Below are 17,867 nucleotides of genomic sequence, written 5' to 3' on the forward strand. Positions count from 1 at the left end.
GTGCCTTGGCAAATCGAGTGGAATGGGGTAACTGCTTACACCGCATCTCTCAAATGCAATTCTGATGCTCTCATATATTTCGGGAAAGGAATCAGGTTGCAGATGCTCTTGCAAACTTTAGTCTCACTTCAGAAACTATGGTTTGGTGGGACTCGCCCCCGGATTTTGTTGCTTCTCTTTGCAATAGAGATTTTATGAGGCTCTTCCTAATTTTCGCTTTCGGTAGTTTTTTGCTTGGTTCTTTGGTCAGATGTCTTTCGACTTTCTTCTTTCTTTCTTTTGTTTTTTAATATTTTTTTTTCATAAATTTGGGGGGAATTTTCCTCTCTCATTCAAAAAAAAAAAAAAAAAAAGGTTTGCTTTAGCTTAGACTATTGCTTTGGTTTTCTTATGTAAGCTGTGTAGACTATAGCCGTTTGGCTGTTGATCTTATGAATTTCAACTTCTATTCAAAAAAAAAAAAAAAAAGGTTCTTTGTTCTTCAGCCAATTTTTTTTGGTTCTCTATTTCTAGTTTGAATTATGTTTCCTAATCCCAAGGCAATTAGGCTCAACCAAATTGTTTTATAGGTATAAAATAGGAGAGTCTGAATATTAATCTAATATTGTCAAACATAACAGCAAATATTGTTCTGTTCATGATCCATAATTTTTAACTTTATTTGGTTTTAGTTTTCTTTCAGGATATGAACGACTCGCATCCAAACAATTTCATATGTGAAGATATTTTGATTAACATTTTAGCAAGACTGCCCGCCAAATCCCTCGTTCGGTTTATGTGTGTAAGCAAGTCATGGAATAATTTGATTCGCAGCTCAAGCTTTGTTACCACACATCTCAACAGGAACGTCACGAATCACGATCATCTCTATCTAATTGCTCACCATGGAGATAACATAGGCCGCTCACTCATATCGCTTTTTTCTAATGAAACATTTGAGCATTGTTTGGAGTAAAAACATCCCTTGTGGACCGAAGAATGCTTCAGAGTATATGGTTCAAGCAATGGTTTAGTTTGCATTTCTGATCAAAAATTGAGTTCAACGAGTTCTATAGGTATACGGAGGTTGACTTATGGGTTCTAAAGGTTGATTTATGGGTTCTGCAAGAAGGGTCTTTTCAAAGGCTGCGTACTATTGTTCTGCCTCGAGCAAATTATTTCCTTCTAAGGGGCTTATTTACAGATAATATTACATTCTTGGTAGAAGAACAATCAAGATTCTGTGAGCTAGATTTGCTTGATCTTGAATCCAACCAACTTAAAAGTACTGGAATATTCCTTATCTGCGATAGTGAACTCCATGCTTACATAGGAAGTCTAGTTCTACTCGATCATTAATATCAAAGGCATAAACTGCTTTACACTGGAAGGTCCATATGCTGGACAACAAGTCGGAGGAGGGTTGGGGTTCAGGCCGCTGACGAAAACAATTTTTGAGCCAAACACACCACCACCCCCATACTATAATTAGGGAGATCTGTGCCAGCCCTATAGTTGCCCTAATTCTGGTATGATGGTACTATTATTAATTGGATGATGACAAATCACTCAGATAGATGCCATAGACAACAAATGAAACCCGGCGATTGTGAAAGTGAACAGTCCTGTACATTTCAAAGCTGCAAATGTATATGGACTTACTAGCCAACACCTCAGTCATCTTCAAGCCACTAAGAAGAGGACTAGCAGCTGCTTCACTATTCATCATGCTGCTTAGGCCAATCTCGGCATGCATTTGTTTATTATGCTGCCAATGCCGCTTTTCTTCTTCTTCACCACCATAGCTTGCTGGGTTAAAAGATTTGTTGGTCATGATAGATGGCTCTTCCCATTCTTGACTATGGAAACTACTACAGTTGTGGCAAAATTGACTATGGATATGCTTGACAGTGCCTATTCTAAAATGATTATGTATGAGGAGAGTCTACTCCAGATTCCTGATTATCATGCAGCCAAAGAGACGACTCAAAACCCAATAGATGGCATTGGTCCAGCAAATTAAGCTGATATCCAGAAGAACAATTACCAGCTGTCCCTCTCTGTGCAAGTAGCCAAGTACTGATCTAGTTAGTTACTCCACATTTTCACTCTATTTACATTTTGATATCTGCTCTTCCGATGCATTTGAAATCTGTTAGGTCTTGTTTGGATCGATGGAGAGATTATAAGGTTTAATAATTGCTAGTTAGTAGTGTTGTTGTCTAACACAAATCCCTAGATTTGGAATCACTCCCTCCAAAGGGTGTACGACTTCTTTCTTTTTTCCTGTCTTGGTATTTGCTTGACTTTTATTATTCTTTCTGCTGTTATCTTATATTATTGTAATGCCGGTCCGGCTCTCACAAGAGTAACAAGACTGATCTCATATAAATAAAAATCATCTTATGTTATGTTGTAATGGCTATGGTTTGTCACTTCAAATGGTTGTGTGTGTGTATGCGCGCGCTTTAAACCAAATAGGAAGCCAACAGTTTAGGTATAATCATTATCTCTGTAATAGTGTTTGATGCAAAAATAAAGTCATTACTACACGTTGATATGCTCATGCGTGCCGTATTGTTCATAGACATTTTACTTAAAACTATTTAAAGATAGCAAAGGCACGCCATGGTCTCAATTGAAACACTGCAATATTGTCTGCTTAATACATATCACAGTGACCATTCCTGCCACATCGAGTTGAATGATGCAATAGAAATGCAGGTTGATGTCTTCTCTAGCTAGATCATTTTTCAGTTTTTCGTTCTAGATTTGCAGAACCAGATGTTAGTATTACACATAATAATGTAAGAACATGATGTTCAGTAATATGCTGGTACTCATGAGCGTTCAAATGGTTCTTTCGTTGAAGTTACTAAAAGTGTACATTGATGTTTATCCCTCGTTCTATCTTAATATTTGCTACTGACGTGCATAAATTATAAATCCACTTGTCATTTTAACGGAGCCATTAGTTTGTTATACATTTATTCCCATTATTCTTTTGCATTCTACATGACTTTAGACTGCTGCTCCTAAACCAGAAGGGGAGGCAATTCTTCCTGGTTGGTCATTGGTTTTCATGATTTGACTTTGAAAGTTCAGAGAATATTCTGAGCGGGTGCTACGCTTTGGTTTGATCTTGTAGGGAGTTGGAATCTAGGATTTTAGTAGCTTGGACGAGTTGTAGTTTAGGCATCATAGAGGTGCTTGTCACAGTTGCAGTTGCAGGACACCAGTTTATGACCAAAGTGTGCTTAATAATTTGACATGTTTAATCAATTTGAATTGTTACATGAGTTATATTGTACTCTGTTTTGATATAATTACTAGTAACTATTGGAATTCATCGAAGGTATCGTTATTTTGGTAAACTCATTAACTATTAGTAACTTCACAACATTTGCGTGAATTGAGAGTTCAAGGAGAACTGAAAGAACTTTCAGTACGTAATTTCATTCAGAAAATTTCCCTTCACAGCATTTGCATGTGAGTAGTTGGGTTGTTGTGCTTGTGCTTATAAACATGTAGAGGCTAAACACATTTCCAAAGTGAGTTGAAACCTATTAACACTCGGAGCAAGAATAAAATGGCAACTATGGAGATTGGTATTATTGCTAAAGAAAGCATTAAACCTTCTTCTCCAACTCCCATCCAATTGAAAACCTTCAATCTTTCCCTCTTGGACCAACTGGCTCCTGCTACTTACATTCCGTTGCTGCTCTTCTATACCACAAGTGATCATACTGCTGCAGCTGGAAGAAGCTTGCAGCTAAAGAAATCGCTATCTGAAACTCTAACTCGCTTCTATCCATTTGCTGGAAGAATCAAAGACAATTCCTCCATTGACTGCAATGATGATGGGGCAAGCTTCACTGAAGCTCAAGTCAGCTGCCTTCTTTCTGACATTCTCAAAGCACCAGACCACGAGGTACTAAAACAGTTGCTACCTATCAATTGTGAAGCCTTTCTAGAAGGCAGGGGATGTGTGCTGCATGTTCAAGCCAACTACTTTAAGTGCGGTGGAATCGGCCTTGGCATATGTCTTTCTCACAAGATAGCTGATGCAGCCACATTGAGCACATTCATCAGAAGTTGGGCCAATACTGCTTCTGGGATTGGCCAGAAAGTGTGTCCTATTTTTAACACCGTGTCAATAACCCCACCAAGAGATATCTCGATGACTCCACCAGCTCTTGAGAATCTTAAGATCAGAGATGACAAGTCCGTAACAAAGAGGTTTGTATTCAATGGCTCAAAGATTGCTGCTCTTAAGACCAAAGCACCTTCTATGAGTGTCAAACAAGCTACAAAGGTGGAGACGGTAGCAGCACTCATCTGGAAATGTGCAATGAAGGCTTCAAGGACAAATTTCGGATCCTCATCCAGGCCATCGGCACTGTACCAAAATGTGAACATTCGAAACAGAACAGTCCCTCCCCTACCAAATGACTCTGTTGGGAACTTTATTGGGTCCTTTATTGCGAGGGCAGAGGACGCTGAGGCAGAGTTACATGGCTTGGTTGCTGAATTAAGGAAAGGCATTGAAGAATTTTGCAAGCAAGCAAAAAGACTACCACTGAGTGAGGATATTTCGGTGATATGTGAGCCTCAGATGGAGGCTTTAAGAATGCTAACTAGTGATGACATGGACTTGTATGCGTGCACAAGTTGGTGTAGGTTTCCACTATACGAGGCTGCAGATTTTGGGTGGGGAAAACCAATTTGGGTGAGCTCAGGTATTCCACCTGCCAAGAATATGGTATTTCTGATGGATGCAAAAGGCGGTGATGGAATAGAGTCCTGGGTAAGACTGAGCCAAGAAGACATGAAACTATTCGAGTGTGATCAAGAGCTGCTGGCGTATGCATCTTTGAATCCAAGCATCTCATCTTATTAAGCCACAGATATTTATGCAACATTTTATACATCTAAATTATTTAAATACAGCAAGAGTAATGCATATGTTATGGTAGACTCTAGCCTTTGGCTGTTGATCTAATGAATTCAACTTCTATTTAAAAAAAAAAATGCATATCACATTGCTACACTAAATCCTGACTTCTTACGCATCTTTTAATCTTATATACTAAGTCAATTAAACTGTTTAGGCAACATACGATTATCAACGATATTCCTATTTAAGCAATATGAACTTGGGCTAATGGAAATTGTGTTTTAGCCTAACTGAAACACAATGAACTGATGACTTCCAAATGAGTTGGACATTTGTACATTCAAGTTAGGAGAAACACCAAACACAAATGCCATAAAAATTCATTCCAAGGTCATTAGTACTACCTTGGTTCATGCCAAAACATATCAGTTCGATCGAAGAGGAAAGGGCGCAATGGCTCAAGGAAGTTATCTAGTACATTACGTTTCCCTGAAGAGACACAATGCTTCTTTTCAAGGCTTGCAATGAAGAGCGAGGTGGCCACATGAACAACAACAGATGGATTCCGGTCTCCAAGATGAACCTGCAGCTCTCTTCTAATCCAAGGTTTTACTCTTTGTAACACTCTTTTACCGCATCGTTAACCAGTGCACTCTGAAAATTCATAAACAGCATACAATTCAGCATATTAACTTTACACAGATAGTGGCAACTGATTAGAACATGGTTTCTTGGAGCCGAAGCAACAGCTTGCAAGCGTCTGCCATATATACTTCTCACCAAATAAATAAGTAAAATAAAATATCAAATTGCCAAAACCAGCAACACAGAAAAAAAAATTTCATTGCATTCTGACAGAAAAAAAAAAAAAAAACAAAGGCCTGCACATTTATACCTTAGACTCCACTGAAGCTTCCTCTCAGCATTCACATCTGCAGCCACAGAACCTGGCCGTCCAAATGATGGCCGCCATGGCAATGGCCTTGATCGCCGCCGCTCATTCATCACAAACCTGATTATAAAAAATAAAAAAATAATAATAATAAAAGGTTAATTTCAGCTCCAAATTGCAATTTCCAGAAGACCAAAATCAAAATAATTAAGAAAATTTCTGACCTTGGGTCGTCTTGAAGGCCGAAGCTTCTAGTTCCAGAAGTATTGGTGTTCTTGTGGTTTTCTTTGTGTTACAAAATTTACAAGATAACAAAATTTGTTCCATTCCTTTTATATTAAAATTTCCATAATTTGGTACATTTCTTTAAATCAAAGACAATATACAAAAACCAAATCACGAACTTGGCAATTGCTATCTATATGATTCCTAATCTGCATTCACTTTTGAGCTACATTACACAGTTTTACAACTTTTGTGAGCGACTTTGTTGCTACTCTCATGCATTTTTAAGTGGTAAGCTGCAACTCTGGCGCTGTATGTGTTTCGCTTACGGGCGCCAACCCTGGAAATTGGCCTATATCATGTCCTTTAAGTCGTTGAAATTCGCTGCGTAAACCAACAGAAAACTCTTCGGGACGGTCTCCACCGCTTTGGAAATAGTCCGCCATCTGAAACCAGAAAAGCCTTACTAAGATTGAATGATATGAAGCTAAGGAGACATCTATTTTCGCTAAGTCAAGGAAGCAATGCAGTGAATTTAGTGTATTTGATCATATTCACAGTGCAAGAGGCATAGTTATAGAGACAGTGTATTCCTAATAAATATTATAAAATTCACAGTCACAACTCTTTTGAATAAAAGTTGAAGAGCTACTTACATGATTTGCAAGAGCCATTCCGCTTATGGCTGCTGATTCTAAATTCGAACCAAGTAACCAATCACCGCATATACCAGCCCTTCCGTGCGGATCAAAGATGCAGGGGATACCAGGAGTATTAGTTGGAAGAGCCGCACCCCTTGCATATATTACAACAAGGGAAATAAACTCAGTAAATATAGCATTCTGAATTACAGTCATTTCCCACAACTACGGTTAACAAAATTCCACAGTTGACTGGTTCAATCACCACAACTTTACTTCTGGACTGCAATTCAGTTACAAGACCTCACTGGAACATGATAAAAATTCACATATAGTGTTGCCAAGTGCAGTTTCTCACCATAACTGGAGTCGGGTATAAAATGGCGTCTGAAGTGATCCTTTTGGTAATCCAAGTGCCTCTTCAACGCCCATAAGCATGCCTGCTGTCACCTTCTCTTTTGTGGCAGTTGGTATATTCTCCTAATAAACAACAGTTGGCACACAACATTATTTCCACAACAGTGTAATCCAGAAAGAGCTAAAACATATTGGATGCAGACAAACAAAGTTAATTAGACTTGTACATGAATATATGCAACACCTTAGTCTTCTACATAGGTCTTTGTTTGTAAAGTTTATGATGCTTTCAAACTTCTATAGGAATGAATAACTCGGACAAATAAAATCTGAACATCATTATCCCTTCTGCTTTCTCCTAATTCCTTTTTCGACTGCCCTTATAGAACAGCAACATCCACATCAGAGAAGCAGACAGATCCATAGAAATACCAAATCATGTCAAATTATCTATTGAAGTATAGATCATGACAAATCCTACCACCAATGATATTCATGAACAGACAGAACACATGATTATCTTAATCAAAGAATTTAGTTGGTATCACCATAACTAATTTGCTTCTACCTGTCTGCTAAGTGAGTGAGAGATGTGGCAATTCTGTGGTCTAAACTGGGATTCCAGGAATCATAATAACTGACATTTCATTCAAGTTATGGTCCAAGACATTAAGTGATTTGAATCTGTGCTTGGTAAACAATGTTTGAAATATCCTTGTTTGCGTTGAAACAAACCTGTGGAACCTTGTTTCGCTTTCCATAAGCTGAAGTACTGAGAAAGGTCCAACAGTGAGGGCCACCACTCTGGGAGCCTAGGAGTTTTTTGGTATTATTTGCCATCCAGGAGATGGAATCAACCCCTTTTACAAAAGCTCCTTCGAAAGGAAATGTGTCGGTACCGGGGATTTGAAGTGGATCCTCAAATGCGGCAAGGAGAGCCCATACAGAACTCAATTCCAGCCTCTACCATTATTCAACAGAAAGGAATTAGCAGACTACGGTTGAAGAGAATTCAACTAGATGTGATTGAAGTTGAGTGTTAACTGATCAAACAGATATAAGATATACCTTCATCTGTCCTGCAATTAGTGGTAAGCCTGACGAACCAAGCAAACGGTTTGCACATTTACCTGTTGGTAAACAAATAATAGAAATAGGGTAAATAGTCATGCACAAGCACATAGACAAGGAACATTGTGAATATGAAATATAGACAAGTAAATTAAGGAGCTCCACAAAATGTGAAGAGACAATAGCAAGAAAATCAGACTTAAAAGAAATGATAAAGGCACTACATATATTACCATTATGTGCAATAACAATTGCATCGAACTGCCCACGAGGTTTTCCATTCTCACTCAAGTACCACGTCCCATTAAATGGCTCAAGTTTACTGATCCAGGTGGGTCTCTCCACATTAATCATAGAACTCTGCACCAAGTGACATTTTGATCAGCCATAACAATGGATATTAAGAGGAATTGAGATCCTCAAACAGAAGGGTACAAATCCTGACTTAGCCCTGAGGACGCAAATGTTTCAGCCTCAAATGAATGTAGTTCTTTAACTTAAAGGTCTTGTTACACAATAAAGATCAAATCATAACAAGGCAAACCATGCCACTGAAGTAATCAAACTTTATGTTTAAAGACAGTAAGTTTTCAATTCGAACCATCTTCATATCATCTAATGCCTAAAATGATGATTCAATTATGTACCAAATACCGTCAGCAATGAGCTGAGTTTACCTGAGACAATAGTGAGTCAGCAACAGGGCGCATTCCATTAACACCTATATACCTTGGAGGAGGAGAAGGAAGTGGCACAAATTTACCACCCACTTCAAGCTCACCTATTGTACCCTGCCATTCTCGAACCAGACCTTGCTCCATCCAACCTTGAACCAACTCAACAAACAGAGGATTGCTGGCCGTAAAGAACTGAGCTGCATGATCAAATATCAAAGGCTGAGGATCTACTATCCGCGTTCCCATTCTTCCTCCCAGACCATGGACCCCCTAACATATATAGTACTGAAATGCATTAGCACTCAATTGGGTTCTCAGAAATCAAGAGAATTATTACATTAAGCTTGAAATAAAGCGCCTTTCATAGTAAATGTAGTAAGCTATCTTAGCCATGAGAGTAAAAACAAGTAAAACATAAAAAGCTTCTGTAAAATGTAAACATTGTAACTTTGAGTAGATGCACCGAAAGGCATTAGTTTAAGTTGAATCACTCAATTGGGTACTAAGAAATCAAGAGAATTATTAGACTAAGCTTGAAAGTACGCTCGTTTGGCAATGTCTTTCTCAAAAAAAGAAAATGAGAGTATAAACAAGTAAAACATGAAGAACCAACATACAAACACAGTAAAGCAATCACAACAATCCACAAAAGAACCAAACTTTCATCAAATAAAATGTCAGTAACCACGGAAAGATAATGACTTGAAGGAAATGAGAAGGCCAACCGTGTCGAAAACGGTGGAGCGGACGCCGCGTTTTTCCAAATAGAGAGCACAAGCAAGACCGGCCATGCCTCCGCCGATAATGCCCACAATGGGGTCATCAGGGACTGGAGTAGTGAAAGTGACTTGCTCCTGCTTCAGGGTCTTCAAGATTGACCTTCTTGAGGCTCCGTAGGAGCGTTTGTGTCGGTTTCTGGATGTGGGTTTTGGGCTCTGGTCACCACCATCAAAGGTGGGTCTTTTTCTGGGTGGGGGTTTGGGTTGGGAAGATAAGGTTATGGTTAAGGGTTTATGGGTTTTGAGCAGGGGTTTAAGGATGAGAGAAGAGTGAAAGGAGCAGAGCATGGTTATGGGTTTAGACTGTTTAGTGGGTTTTGGAGGGAGAGAGAGAGTTGCACACTTGCACAACAGAAAAAGATAAGAGTCGAGTTCAGTGTTTTGGGATCTTCTTGTGGTTTTCTTCTTTTGTATTTGAATTGTTGAGAACTAAAACGACCTACTCAGAAGTCGTTTTGAGTCCAAAAATCAATTTGAACATTTGGAGAAACAGAAAAGTTGGAACCTTTGAGACAAACACACGCCCTCTTTACAAATCTCATTTCAAAAAATTTCAGCAGCAAAAGACCAAAGCTTTCACTCAAAAAGTCACAGAGCTCTGGAACATGGACGTCCCCAAGGATCAAATCGCTACTCTTATGGAGCATGGCCTCTACACCTCGGCTCAAATGCTCGTGAGTCTTCCCCTCCAACCCTCCAATCCCAATTTCAATTTCCCTTTTCAGTTTACATTAATCTTGTTGGTAATTGAGATTCTGGGGTTTCGATAGGGTTGCTTTCTTGTTTCTTCACCAGCTGCTAATGCCGAAGTCACTCCGCACCTCAAAGCTGATAGCCTGGTTAGAAGCCTTGTGCTTTCCAATGTGCTAATCTATCAATTTTGTCTTTTCTTTGGTTTTTAATTTTGTTGCTTTCAGGTGCTTCTTGGAGATTCGCTGTTTCGGGAGAGGGAGTTTCGCAGAGCAATCGTAAGCAATCCATACACAAACACTTTAAACTCATTAGCTGAAGCAAAATAACTTGGCATATCATAGAGCTGAAATGGTTATTCTTTAGCTTAAAAGTCCATTTGATAGTTTAACTCATAGCAAGGACCATAAGTTCATTTTTACTTCTGTTTGTGACAGCATACATACAAGCAAGCATTGCAGCTTTGCAAGAATATTTCCAAAACAAATCCAACATTGTCAAGAAGTTCATTGGTCTCAAATCGGTCATCTTCTCCAAATGTTTTTAACGTTTCAGGAATTAATGAGAATGAGGTAGGCGATTTTTGTCCCCCAAATATTTTGTCTGTTCTCAGCTTACTCGCATCATAGTAGTATTTCTCTTCTGACATTAGCTACTTATTCGAAGTTCCTGTCTCTGCTACATGACAGGTGAAGTTCAAAATTGCGTCTTGTCATTGTGCGCTTAGTGAGTACGGAGCAGCCCTTGCTGAGGTACACACGTATACACTCATGTTGAGGGGCAGGGAGAATGCTAATATAATTGGTGTGAAGTGGTCTAGTCCCAGTATAAGGGTGTTACTGTGGGCTTACTTACTTCCTCCTTTTATTTAGTTTATTCTATATACTTTTGATATACACACATACATACATTATTTATTTCATATGGCACTTTTGACACTTTCATCTTGGTGGGATTAATGCACTTATAAATTTGCAGATGGATAATATTCCAAGCAAAATGAGAAACTTGCAGATGAATTTGTTGATGGGAAAACTCTATCGGTATTCTAGACAGAATCGTTCTGCTGTTTCTTGTTTCAAAGAATGTCTAAGGTTTGCCAATCACATTTTTCATAGCATCATTCAGATTGTATATTTCAATATAGATACCTTGATCGTTGGAGTAAATTGTAAATATGATAATATTCAAACATATTTTCTGCATGTCAATGGTCATTATGCTGAATTAATACTTTAAATTGCATGAATTACACAGTTTGTTTCTCTGGAGTAAACAATATTATGTGCTTTGTTGAACATTATGATTGCAATTATAGGTTTCTTTGTTGAATCTCTACAGTCAGCTGAAGGTTTAATTACTTCTTATATATCTGTCCTTTTTGGGTAGCTCTTGTATCATTAAATAAAATTGTGCCTGAGAATGATGTTAAAGTTCATGGCCTATTTGCTAAACAACTATTTATTACTATTTAGCTTTTTGGTTCTTCTCCTGCTCATAGAGATTACTGTGAACATGTGAATTCCAGCTTTCCCTTTTGCATGCTAGTTCACCTGTGTATGCAAAATATGTTAGGAAAATATTTAGCTTTTACTATTTTTTGGAGATTTATTATGTCATCTTTTTATATTTATGCTGCTTTATTTTTGATGTCTTTTGACAGGTCTTGCCCTTATGTCTTCGAGGCTATCATAGCTTTGGCAGAATTAGGAGTTTCTGCTAAAGACATTATTTCCTTGATTCCGCAGGTTTGTTTGTGAAGACATGATGGTAGTTACATTTTGCTGATCAAATACTTGGCATGTCGAAAGTCATGTTACATTGTCGGCTGTGGGTCACCTATGGGTTTCATGAAAGAAAAAAAAAAATTCATAGAGAAACTGTATTGCCTCCTGCTGTCGTAGAGAAAAAGAATTGCAGGCTTTATTTGTGACATATAACTCATCAGGCCATGGTGCTCTGATCACATGTATAGAGCTCCTTTTATTGTTACTTGGATAAAATTACTTTTCATACTTCCCAGCTGGAACCTGACACCACAGTTTGATTTCGAAATATGATTAGAATTATTACAAGATGCAGTTGTTTAATGAAATATACTGAACATTGACTCTTGAATGGCTTAATTCTCAGGCATTATTCTTTGGTTTAGTTTTAGAAATCCCCTGGCTTAATTCTCAGGCATTACTCTTGTGTCCATTGTGACGTATTTTGATTCTGTTTGTTGAATGTCAATTTCAGACTCCAAATAGAAGTGGGAGGGCATCATTTGATCATTTGGACTCGAGTCGTTGGCTGCCAGTAAGTACCAATTCAGGAAGCAGAGGCCAGTAATTCTAAGTTATCATGTTGGATGGTCCGATCCCTTGTAGGGACTACCCTTAATAACGAACTTGCAAAATGAATCACTTTATCTTCCTCTTTTATTCTAAGCATTTTTAGATTGCTTCATACCCATATGAACAGTCCCACATTTCCATGAAAAACTTGTAGGTTTGCTTGGATAAACAGATACTGCAAGGATAAGGTTTTTTCTTTCCTTTTTCTTTTTCAGCAAAAGTAGTCAGTGTCGTAGTCATCATGGTTTTTGGTGGTCTGCTGGCCTATGCCGATGGTCTGCCATGCATGAGAAAAGATACATGTGCATTCTGCAACTCGGCTTGCCATCACTTTATATTTCAGAACTGACCTGTGTGTGTGTGTGTGTGTGTTGTAAAACAATGGAAAGAAGGGGGAACCCTGTTACTCCTACAAATGGTTATGTTGTTTTTTTCCTGTGCAGCGCTATGTTGAGGCCCAGTGTTCCATTGCTTCTAATGATTACAAAGGTAAAGAGCACATTCTTCTAATTTAGTTATAGCTGTGTACATGTTTGTGGGAATTTGAGAACAAATGTATTTTCATGATAAAGGCATGCTTCGTAGTCAATGCTGCACATGCTTATAGGTCATAGCTATTTGCTGCTATAATTTGTGAGCCATATGCAGTCACATCTCATGTTTCACAATTTTCATATGATTCTGTCAACCATCTTGTTAGTGTCTGAAGTTTTTCTTTGTTTACTCCTAATTTCTTCAGGTAAAAAATAAATGAGATTATTATTGTTAATGACTTGTTCTATATATTGGTCATATTTATTCTAAAATACATGTTGTATGCTGTGCTAGAATAAGCAAGAAGCCCTTTTATATCAGTTTGCATTTGCTTTTATTTATAATCTCTGATTCATAGATGTAGTGTCCTGTTGTTATGCGTGTTTATGGTGTGGCAATTCTACTTGCATTATCTGGTTGAGTAATAATTGATGATTGATGTGTACAAGCTCTTAAAATCTATATCCTTATTTTGGTGTTGCAGGTGGTCTGGAACTCTTTACAGATCTTTTGCAACGTTTCCCGAACAATTTACACTTGTTACTTGAAATTGCAAAGGTTAGCTATTTGAGCTTTTTGCTATGCTAAGAGGTATTGAGATGTCTACATGCTTTGCTTCATAAGAAGCAATTATATGATATTATGATGTACTGATTGATCAATGACAAGTAGGCTTCTCATATTGGTCTCTCATTTATGTTTACATGAGTTCCTAGGCCATACAACTCTTTGCATAATTTAAGTTTTGACTCTTACATAAATCTTGCAGTTGCTCTCTATTGAGTATAAACTGACAAAACTTGAGTACCACTATTACCAATGCTCACACCAGTGCTCCTAAAAATAAGAAGTTAATTACAATTTTATGTTTTCTATAACAGTTACCTGACAGACTTTGAAAAAAAAAAAAGATACAGTGATTTTTTGGCACATTCCATGAGCACAAGTTACCAAAAGAAATGTAGTTAGTTACATAATATATACGTAAATTTTATTTGATATAGAAGATAGATACTGTCACTTGGCGCTATAGCAAAGACACCACTAATTTACCTGTGATGACTGCAAATGTGGGCTTCTGTTCTGATTACTTGGGTTAGAGTTCTTTTATCTTATAGTCTTAAATGTTATAATATATTAGGTTGATCATAGCAAGTAAGAAAAATAAAAACTTTCACTTACTCTTTTCTACATGTGAATGTGAAGGTTGAAGCTATTGTTGGGAAGAATGATGAGGCTATAATGAATTTTGATAAGGTAAGTAAATATTATTATGGTAGTGCTACTGTTCTCTCTCTCTCTCTCTCTCTCTCTCTCACACACACACACACACACCCCACACACCAACCAACTCACCCAGACATGTGCATCCACCCCATCATGAATGCATGCAAATCTCATTCTCTCTGGCTTATGTTATTTACAGGCTCGATTAATTGATCCATATGTTGTGACATATATGGATGAGTATGCAATGCTTCTGAAGATAAAGTCTGACTTTTCAAAGCTAAACAAATTAGTGCATGATTTGTTAATCACTGATTCTACGAGGCCAGAAGTTTTTGTGGCCTTATCTGTGCTTTGGGAAAGAAAAGATGAGAGAGGAGCTTTATCTTATGCTGAGAAGGTCTGTTTGTCAAAATAGAGTAAGCTTTCTGGAATTGTTTCTTTTGTTAAAATATCTCATCAGCTCCCAATTTACTTGTTATCAGAGCATACGTATCGACGAGAGGCATATACCAGGTTATATAATGAAGGTATTGATGCTATCTTATATATGGTACTGAGTTTCTTTCTTCTTGCCCTGTTCTCAAATAAATATTCTTTCAACATTTTCAGGGTAACCTGCTGTTATCAATGAAGCGAGCAGAAGCAGCTGTAATTGCCTTCAGGGCAGCTCAAGAGTTGAGACCTGATATTCGTTCATATCAAGGTGGGATTTGTAACACTTCGATGACATGCATCTTAGAAACCATTGCCTTGTTCACATTTGACTCAATCATTTTGCAAAGAAATAAATATGTAACCGCAGAGGCTAATTGTCTGGAACTCAATTATGATTTCAGGTTTGGTTCAGTCTTATCTAGCTCTCTCTAAAATTAAAGAGGCTTTATATGCTTCAAGGGAGGCTATGAAGGCCATGCCTCAATCTGCGAAGGCTCTTAAATTAGTAGGGGATGTACATGCGAGTAACTCTGGTGGCAGGGAGAAGGTAAACCTTACGTATAACATTTCAGCATGAGTTAAGAAATCGAGTGTCCCTCTTATGAATTCAACTTAATCTTGAAACAGGCAAAAAAGTTCTATGAGTCAGCCCTTAGGCTGGAACCTGGTTATCTCGGAGCTGCATTAGCTCTGGCTGAGCTCCATGTTATTGAAGGCCGTAACGGGGATGCTGTGTCTCTGCTAGAGCGATATCTCAAGGATTGGGCCGATGACTCTCTACATGTCAAGCTCGCTCAAGTATTTGCTGCAACAAATATGCTGCAAGATGCATTATCACATTTTCAAGCTGCATTGAGGTATAAAAATCTATCAAATATCTAGAATCACTTTCTTTCTGTTAGGACTTGAAATATGCATTTTTCACTCAGCTCTGGCTAGATGAGTTTGTATATGCCACGGAAATTTAGTGCCCCCAGAAATTGCATTTTAGGGTTAGATGTTCGGAATAATAACTGAAGTCATTAAAATAGTTAAAAGCCAACTATTGAAGGTACGGAATAGTAAGTTATTTTCCTGAGATGTCACACTTTTTTATTTGTCTTAATGACAAACCATGAAATTTCATGGTCCATTGGTGCATAATTTTTTGTTTTTGTTTTTTTTACCCCCACTCCACCCATCCTAGATGCCAATGAGATTTGAACCCATAACCTCCACAGTGTTAGTTAGGCTAGCTAATCAACAGGCCACGGCTCACTAGCAGTCCAGTGTTGCATAAATGAAAACAAGGTCGTTAAATATCTTTAGAGAAACAAATGAAGGTCGTTAAATAGCTAACCAAAAGATGTTCACAATTTTATGATTGCAGGATAAATGCACAGAATGAAGCTGCAAAAAAAGGTTTAGAGCGCTTAGAGAAACAAATGAAGGTTTGCCTTCCCGTTTATACTTTGCTACTTGATAATTGATAGTGCTTCCTCTGCAGCAAGCGCATTTAAATCACTTACGAAAGGATTTTCTTTTTTGGTTTAGCATCATGTAAAATACATTGTTCTAATCCACATATCCAAAAGCAGCAATATCTTTTTCATAAAGTAAATTTCACATACAGAAACTAGTGATAATGGCTATTAGTTACTACTTACTAAAACAAGGCAATTCAGCAAGATCTGTTTCATAAAATTGTACTTTCTCTAGGGGGTGGATCCTGATGCACCTGAAGAAGATGAAGATAACGAGGTCGATGATGCTGATGGAGACCAAGATGAGACTGAACTTTTATAGATTAGGCTAAACAATTGTCTGTACAGCTTTTGTGAAGAGACTGTTGTTGCAAAGATTGCCATGATCACAGGGGGGTTGCCATTCTGCAACCAAATTGACACCCCTAGAAATGAAGCTCCTTTCCAACTTTTGGCTGTGTTTCAGACGAGTAACCAAAATTATTTGTATAAATGTGAAATGAAGGCGCAAGAAGATAGCATTCAAAGATAGAGAGGGAGCAGGAGAGCATATTGACCGGTGGCTGCAGAGTAACAAATCTTCATGGCCTGAGGCAATTCTCCATGCAATCCTCCCTAGTCATTCCATTTCTCTGTCAATTCTTAATAACATTATACTTATCATGTTGTATTTTCTTAGTGATCTCAATTTTAACAATGTTGAGTCCTTTAAAAGTAGTTATGTTTTGCATTATCTTCTCAGCTGTTCCCATACATGCTGCTACATCTCTGGATTGCTGCTGTTGTAATACTTCTGTACTAAATAGTAGTTTAAGTTCAACTTTCAAGCAATTGTCATTGGGTATTACTTGAAATTGACAATATGTGTATACTCCTTGATTCTGGATGACCTTGTTCTTGAAGTAGTAATGTTTAACATATATATGGTTGCCCTACCTAAGATTCTCTCGGACTGCAAAATCCTACAAATGTGGTTGTAATATTAAACCTTTTAAGTTGTAATATTGTGATGGTTTACATATAATTCTAATATACCTCTATTTTCCAATGATAGTACTGGTAAGAGCAGAGAAGATATGCACATCCTCATTGACTTCTGTTAATCCACCATGTGATTGTTGATGACTTGATGGTGTTTCTCATTCGCATTTGTTTCCGACATTGATAGAGCTGTTCTTAGTTTTGTATTGGTGAATGGCAAAGTAACATTCTTAAACCATTATGCATTAGCGAAGAATTGTATTCTTGCCTCATAAATTTTGCTGCATTTTAAATGCATGTGATTGGAAAGAACACTATAGTATAATGACTTTCTTGATCTCACATATCTCTTGCTTTATGCAGAAAGTACCGAGAGAAGGGCATAACAGATTCAATATGTTCCTTGAACATGGTAGACATGGAAAATCTACCTTTGTCTATAAATTACTTCTAGGATTTCCTTGCATTTTTGTTACTTGCCTTTTCTTTTCTTCAAATCATTCTTTGCTAATGACTTGATGCTTTTTGCTGAAGCAAATTGGAAACAAGCTCGAGTGCTGAATATGTAACTTTTCTGGACAAGCTGTACATTAAACGAATCATCTATTTTTTGCTCTCCTAATGCTTCCCTGAGGGTTAGTGTTCTCCTTAAGGATTAACAATTAAACTTGTGCTAG

The 17,867-nt window shown here is 37.7% G+C and overlaps 3 protein-coding genes across 3 annotated transcripts; 2 read left to right on the plus strand and 1 right to left on the minus strand.

The window, feature by feature from the left end:
* The first annotated feature begins 3,547 nt into the window (after positions 1-3,547).
* LOC133708076 (BAHD acyltransferase At5g47980-like) lies at positions 3,548-4,937 on the plus strand. The gene has a single exon (XM_062133526.1). It carries the CDS (start codon positions 3,569-3,571, stop codon positions 4,877-4,879), a length of 1,311 nt encoding a protein of 436 aa, XP_061989510.1. The 5' UTR covers positions 3,548-3,568; the 3' UTR covers positions 4,880-4,937.
* Positions 4,938-6,077: 1,140 nt separating this feature from the next.
* LOC133709381 (uncharacterized) lies at positions 6,078-9,954 on the minus strand. The gene is made up of 8 exons (XM_062135104.1): positions 9,465-9,954; positions 8,740-9,009; positions 8,296-8,422; positions 8,060-8,121; positions 7,727-7,954; positions 6,993-7,114; positions 6,650-6,788; positions 6,078-6,439 (listed from the first exon to the last, which is right to left on the minus strand). The coding sequence occupies exons 1-8, from the start codon at positions 9,804-9,806 to the stop codon at positions 6,278-6,280; spliced, it is 1,452 nt and encodes a 483-aa protein (XP_061991088.1). The 5' UTR covers positions 9,807-9,954; the 3' UTR covers positions 6,078-6,277.
* A 33-nt stretch (positions 9,955-9,987) lies between these two features.
* Positions 9,988-17,149, plus strand: LOC133709380 (anaphase-promoting complex subunit 7). Its single transcript, XM_062135102.1, has 18 exons — positions 9,988-10,192; positions 10,289-10,357; positions 10,436-10,486; positions 10,646-10,780; positions 10,898-10,960; positions 11,187-11,302; positions 11,872-11,956; positions 12,450-12,509; positions 12,991-13,036; positions 13,566-13,639; positions 14,288-14,338; positions 14,508-14,708; positions 14,794-14,838; positions 14,921-15,014; positions 15,148-15,293; positions 15,374-15,603; positions 16,116-16,176; positions 16,445-17,149. The coding sequence occupies exons 1-18, from the start codon at positions 10,124-10,126 to the stop codon at positions 16,529-16,531; spliced, it is 1,683 nt and encodes a 560-aa protein (XP_061991086.1). The 5' UTR covers positions 9,988-10,123; the 3' UTR covers positions 16,532-17,149.
* Positions 17,150-17,867: the final 718 nt, after the last annotated feature.

The sequence above is a fragment of the Rosa rugosa genome, chromosome 5 (assembly GCF_958449725.1).
Source record: "Rosa rugosa chromosome 5, drRosRugo1.1, whole genome shotgun sequence".
In the NCBI taxonomy this organism is placed as follows: Eukaryota; Viridiplantae; Streptophyta; class Magnoliopsida; order Rosales; family Rosaceae; genus Rosa; species Rosa rugosa.

Coding starts and splice junctions, on each gene's coding strand:
- LOC133708076 (XM_062133526.1), top strand. CDS start 3,569: ATGGCAACTATGGAGATTGGTATTATTGCTAAAGAAAGCATTAAACCT.
- LOC133709381 (XM_062135104.1), bottom strand. CDS start 9,806: ATGCTCTGCTCCTTTCACTCTTCTCTCATCCTTAAACCCCTGCTCAAA. Junction 7,955..8,059: donor TAATTGCAGGACAGATGAAG/GTATATCTTATA, acceptor GAATAATGGTAG/AGGCTGGAATTGAGTTCTGT. Junction 6,789..6,992: donor TATACCCGACTCCAGTTATG/GTGAGAAACTGC, acceptor AATATATGCAAG/GGGTGCGGCTCTTCCAACTA.
- LOC133709380 (XM_062135102.1), top strand. CDS start 10,124: ATGGACGTCCCCAAGGATCAAATCGCTACTCTTATGGAGCATGGCCTC. Junction 10,193..10,288: donor ACACCTCGGCTCAAATGCTC/GTGAGTCTTCCC, acceptor GGGTTTCGATAG/GGTTGCTTTCTTGTTTCTTC. Junction 15,294..15,373: donor ACTCTGGTGGCAGGGAGAAG/GTAAACCTTACG, acceptor ATCTTGAAACAG/GCAAAAAAGTTCTATGAGTC.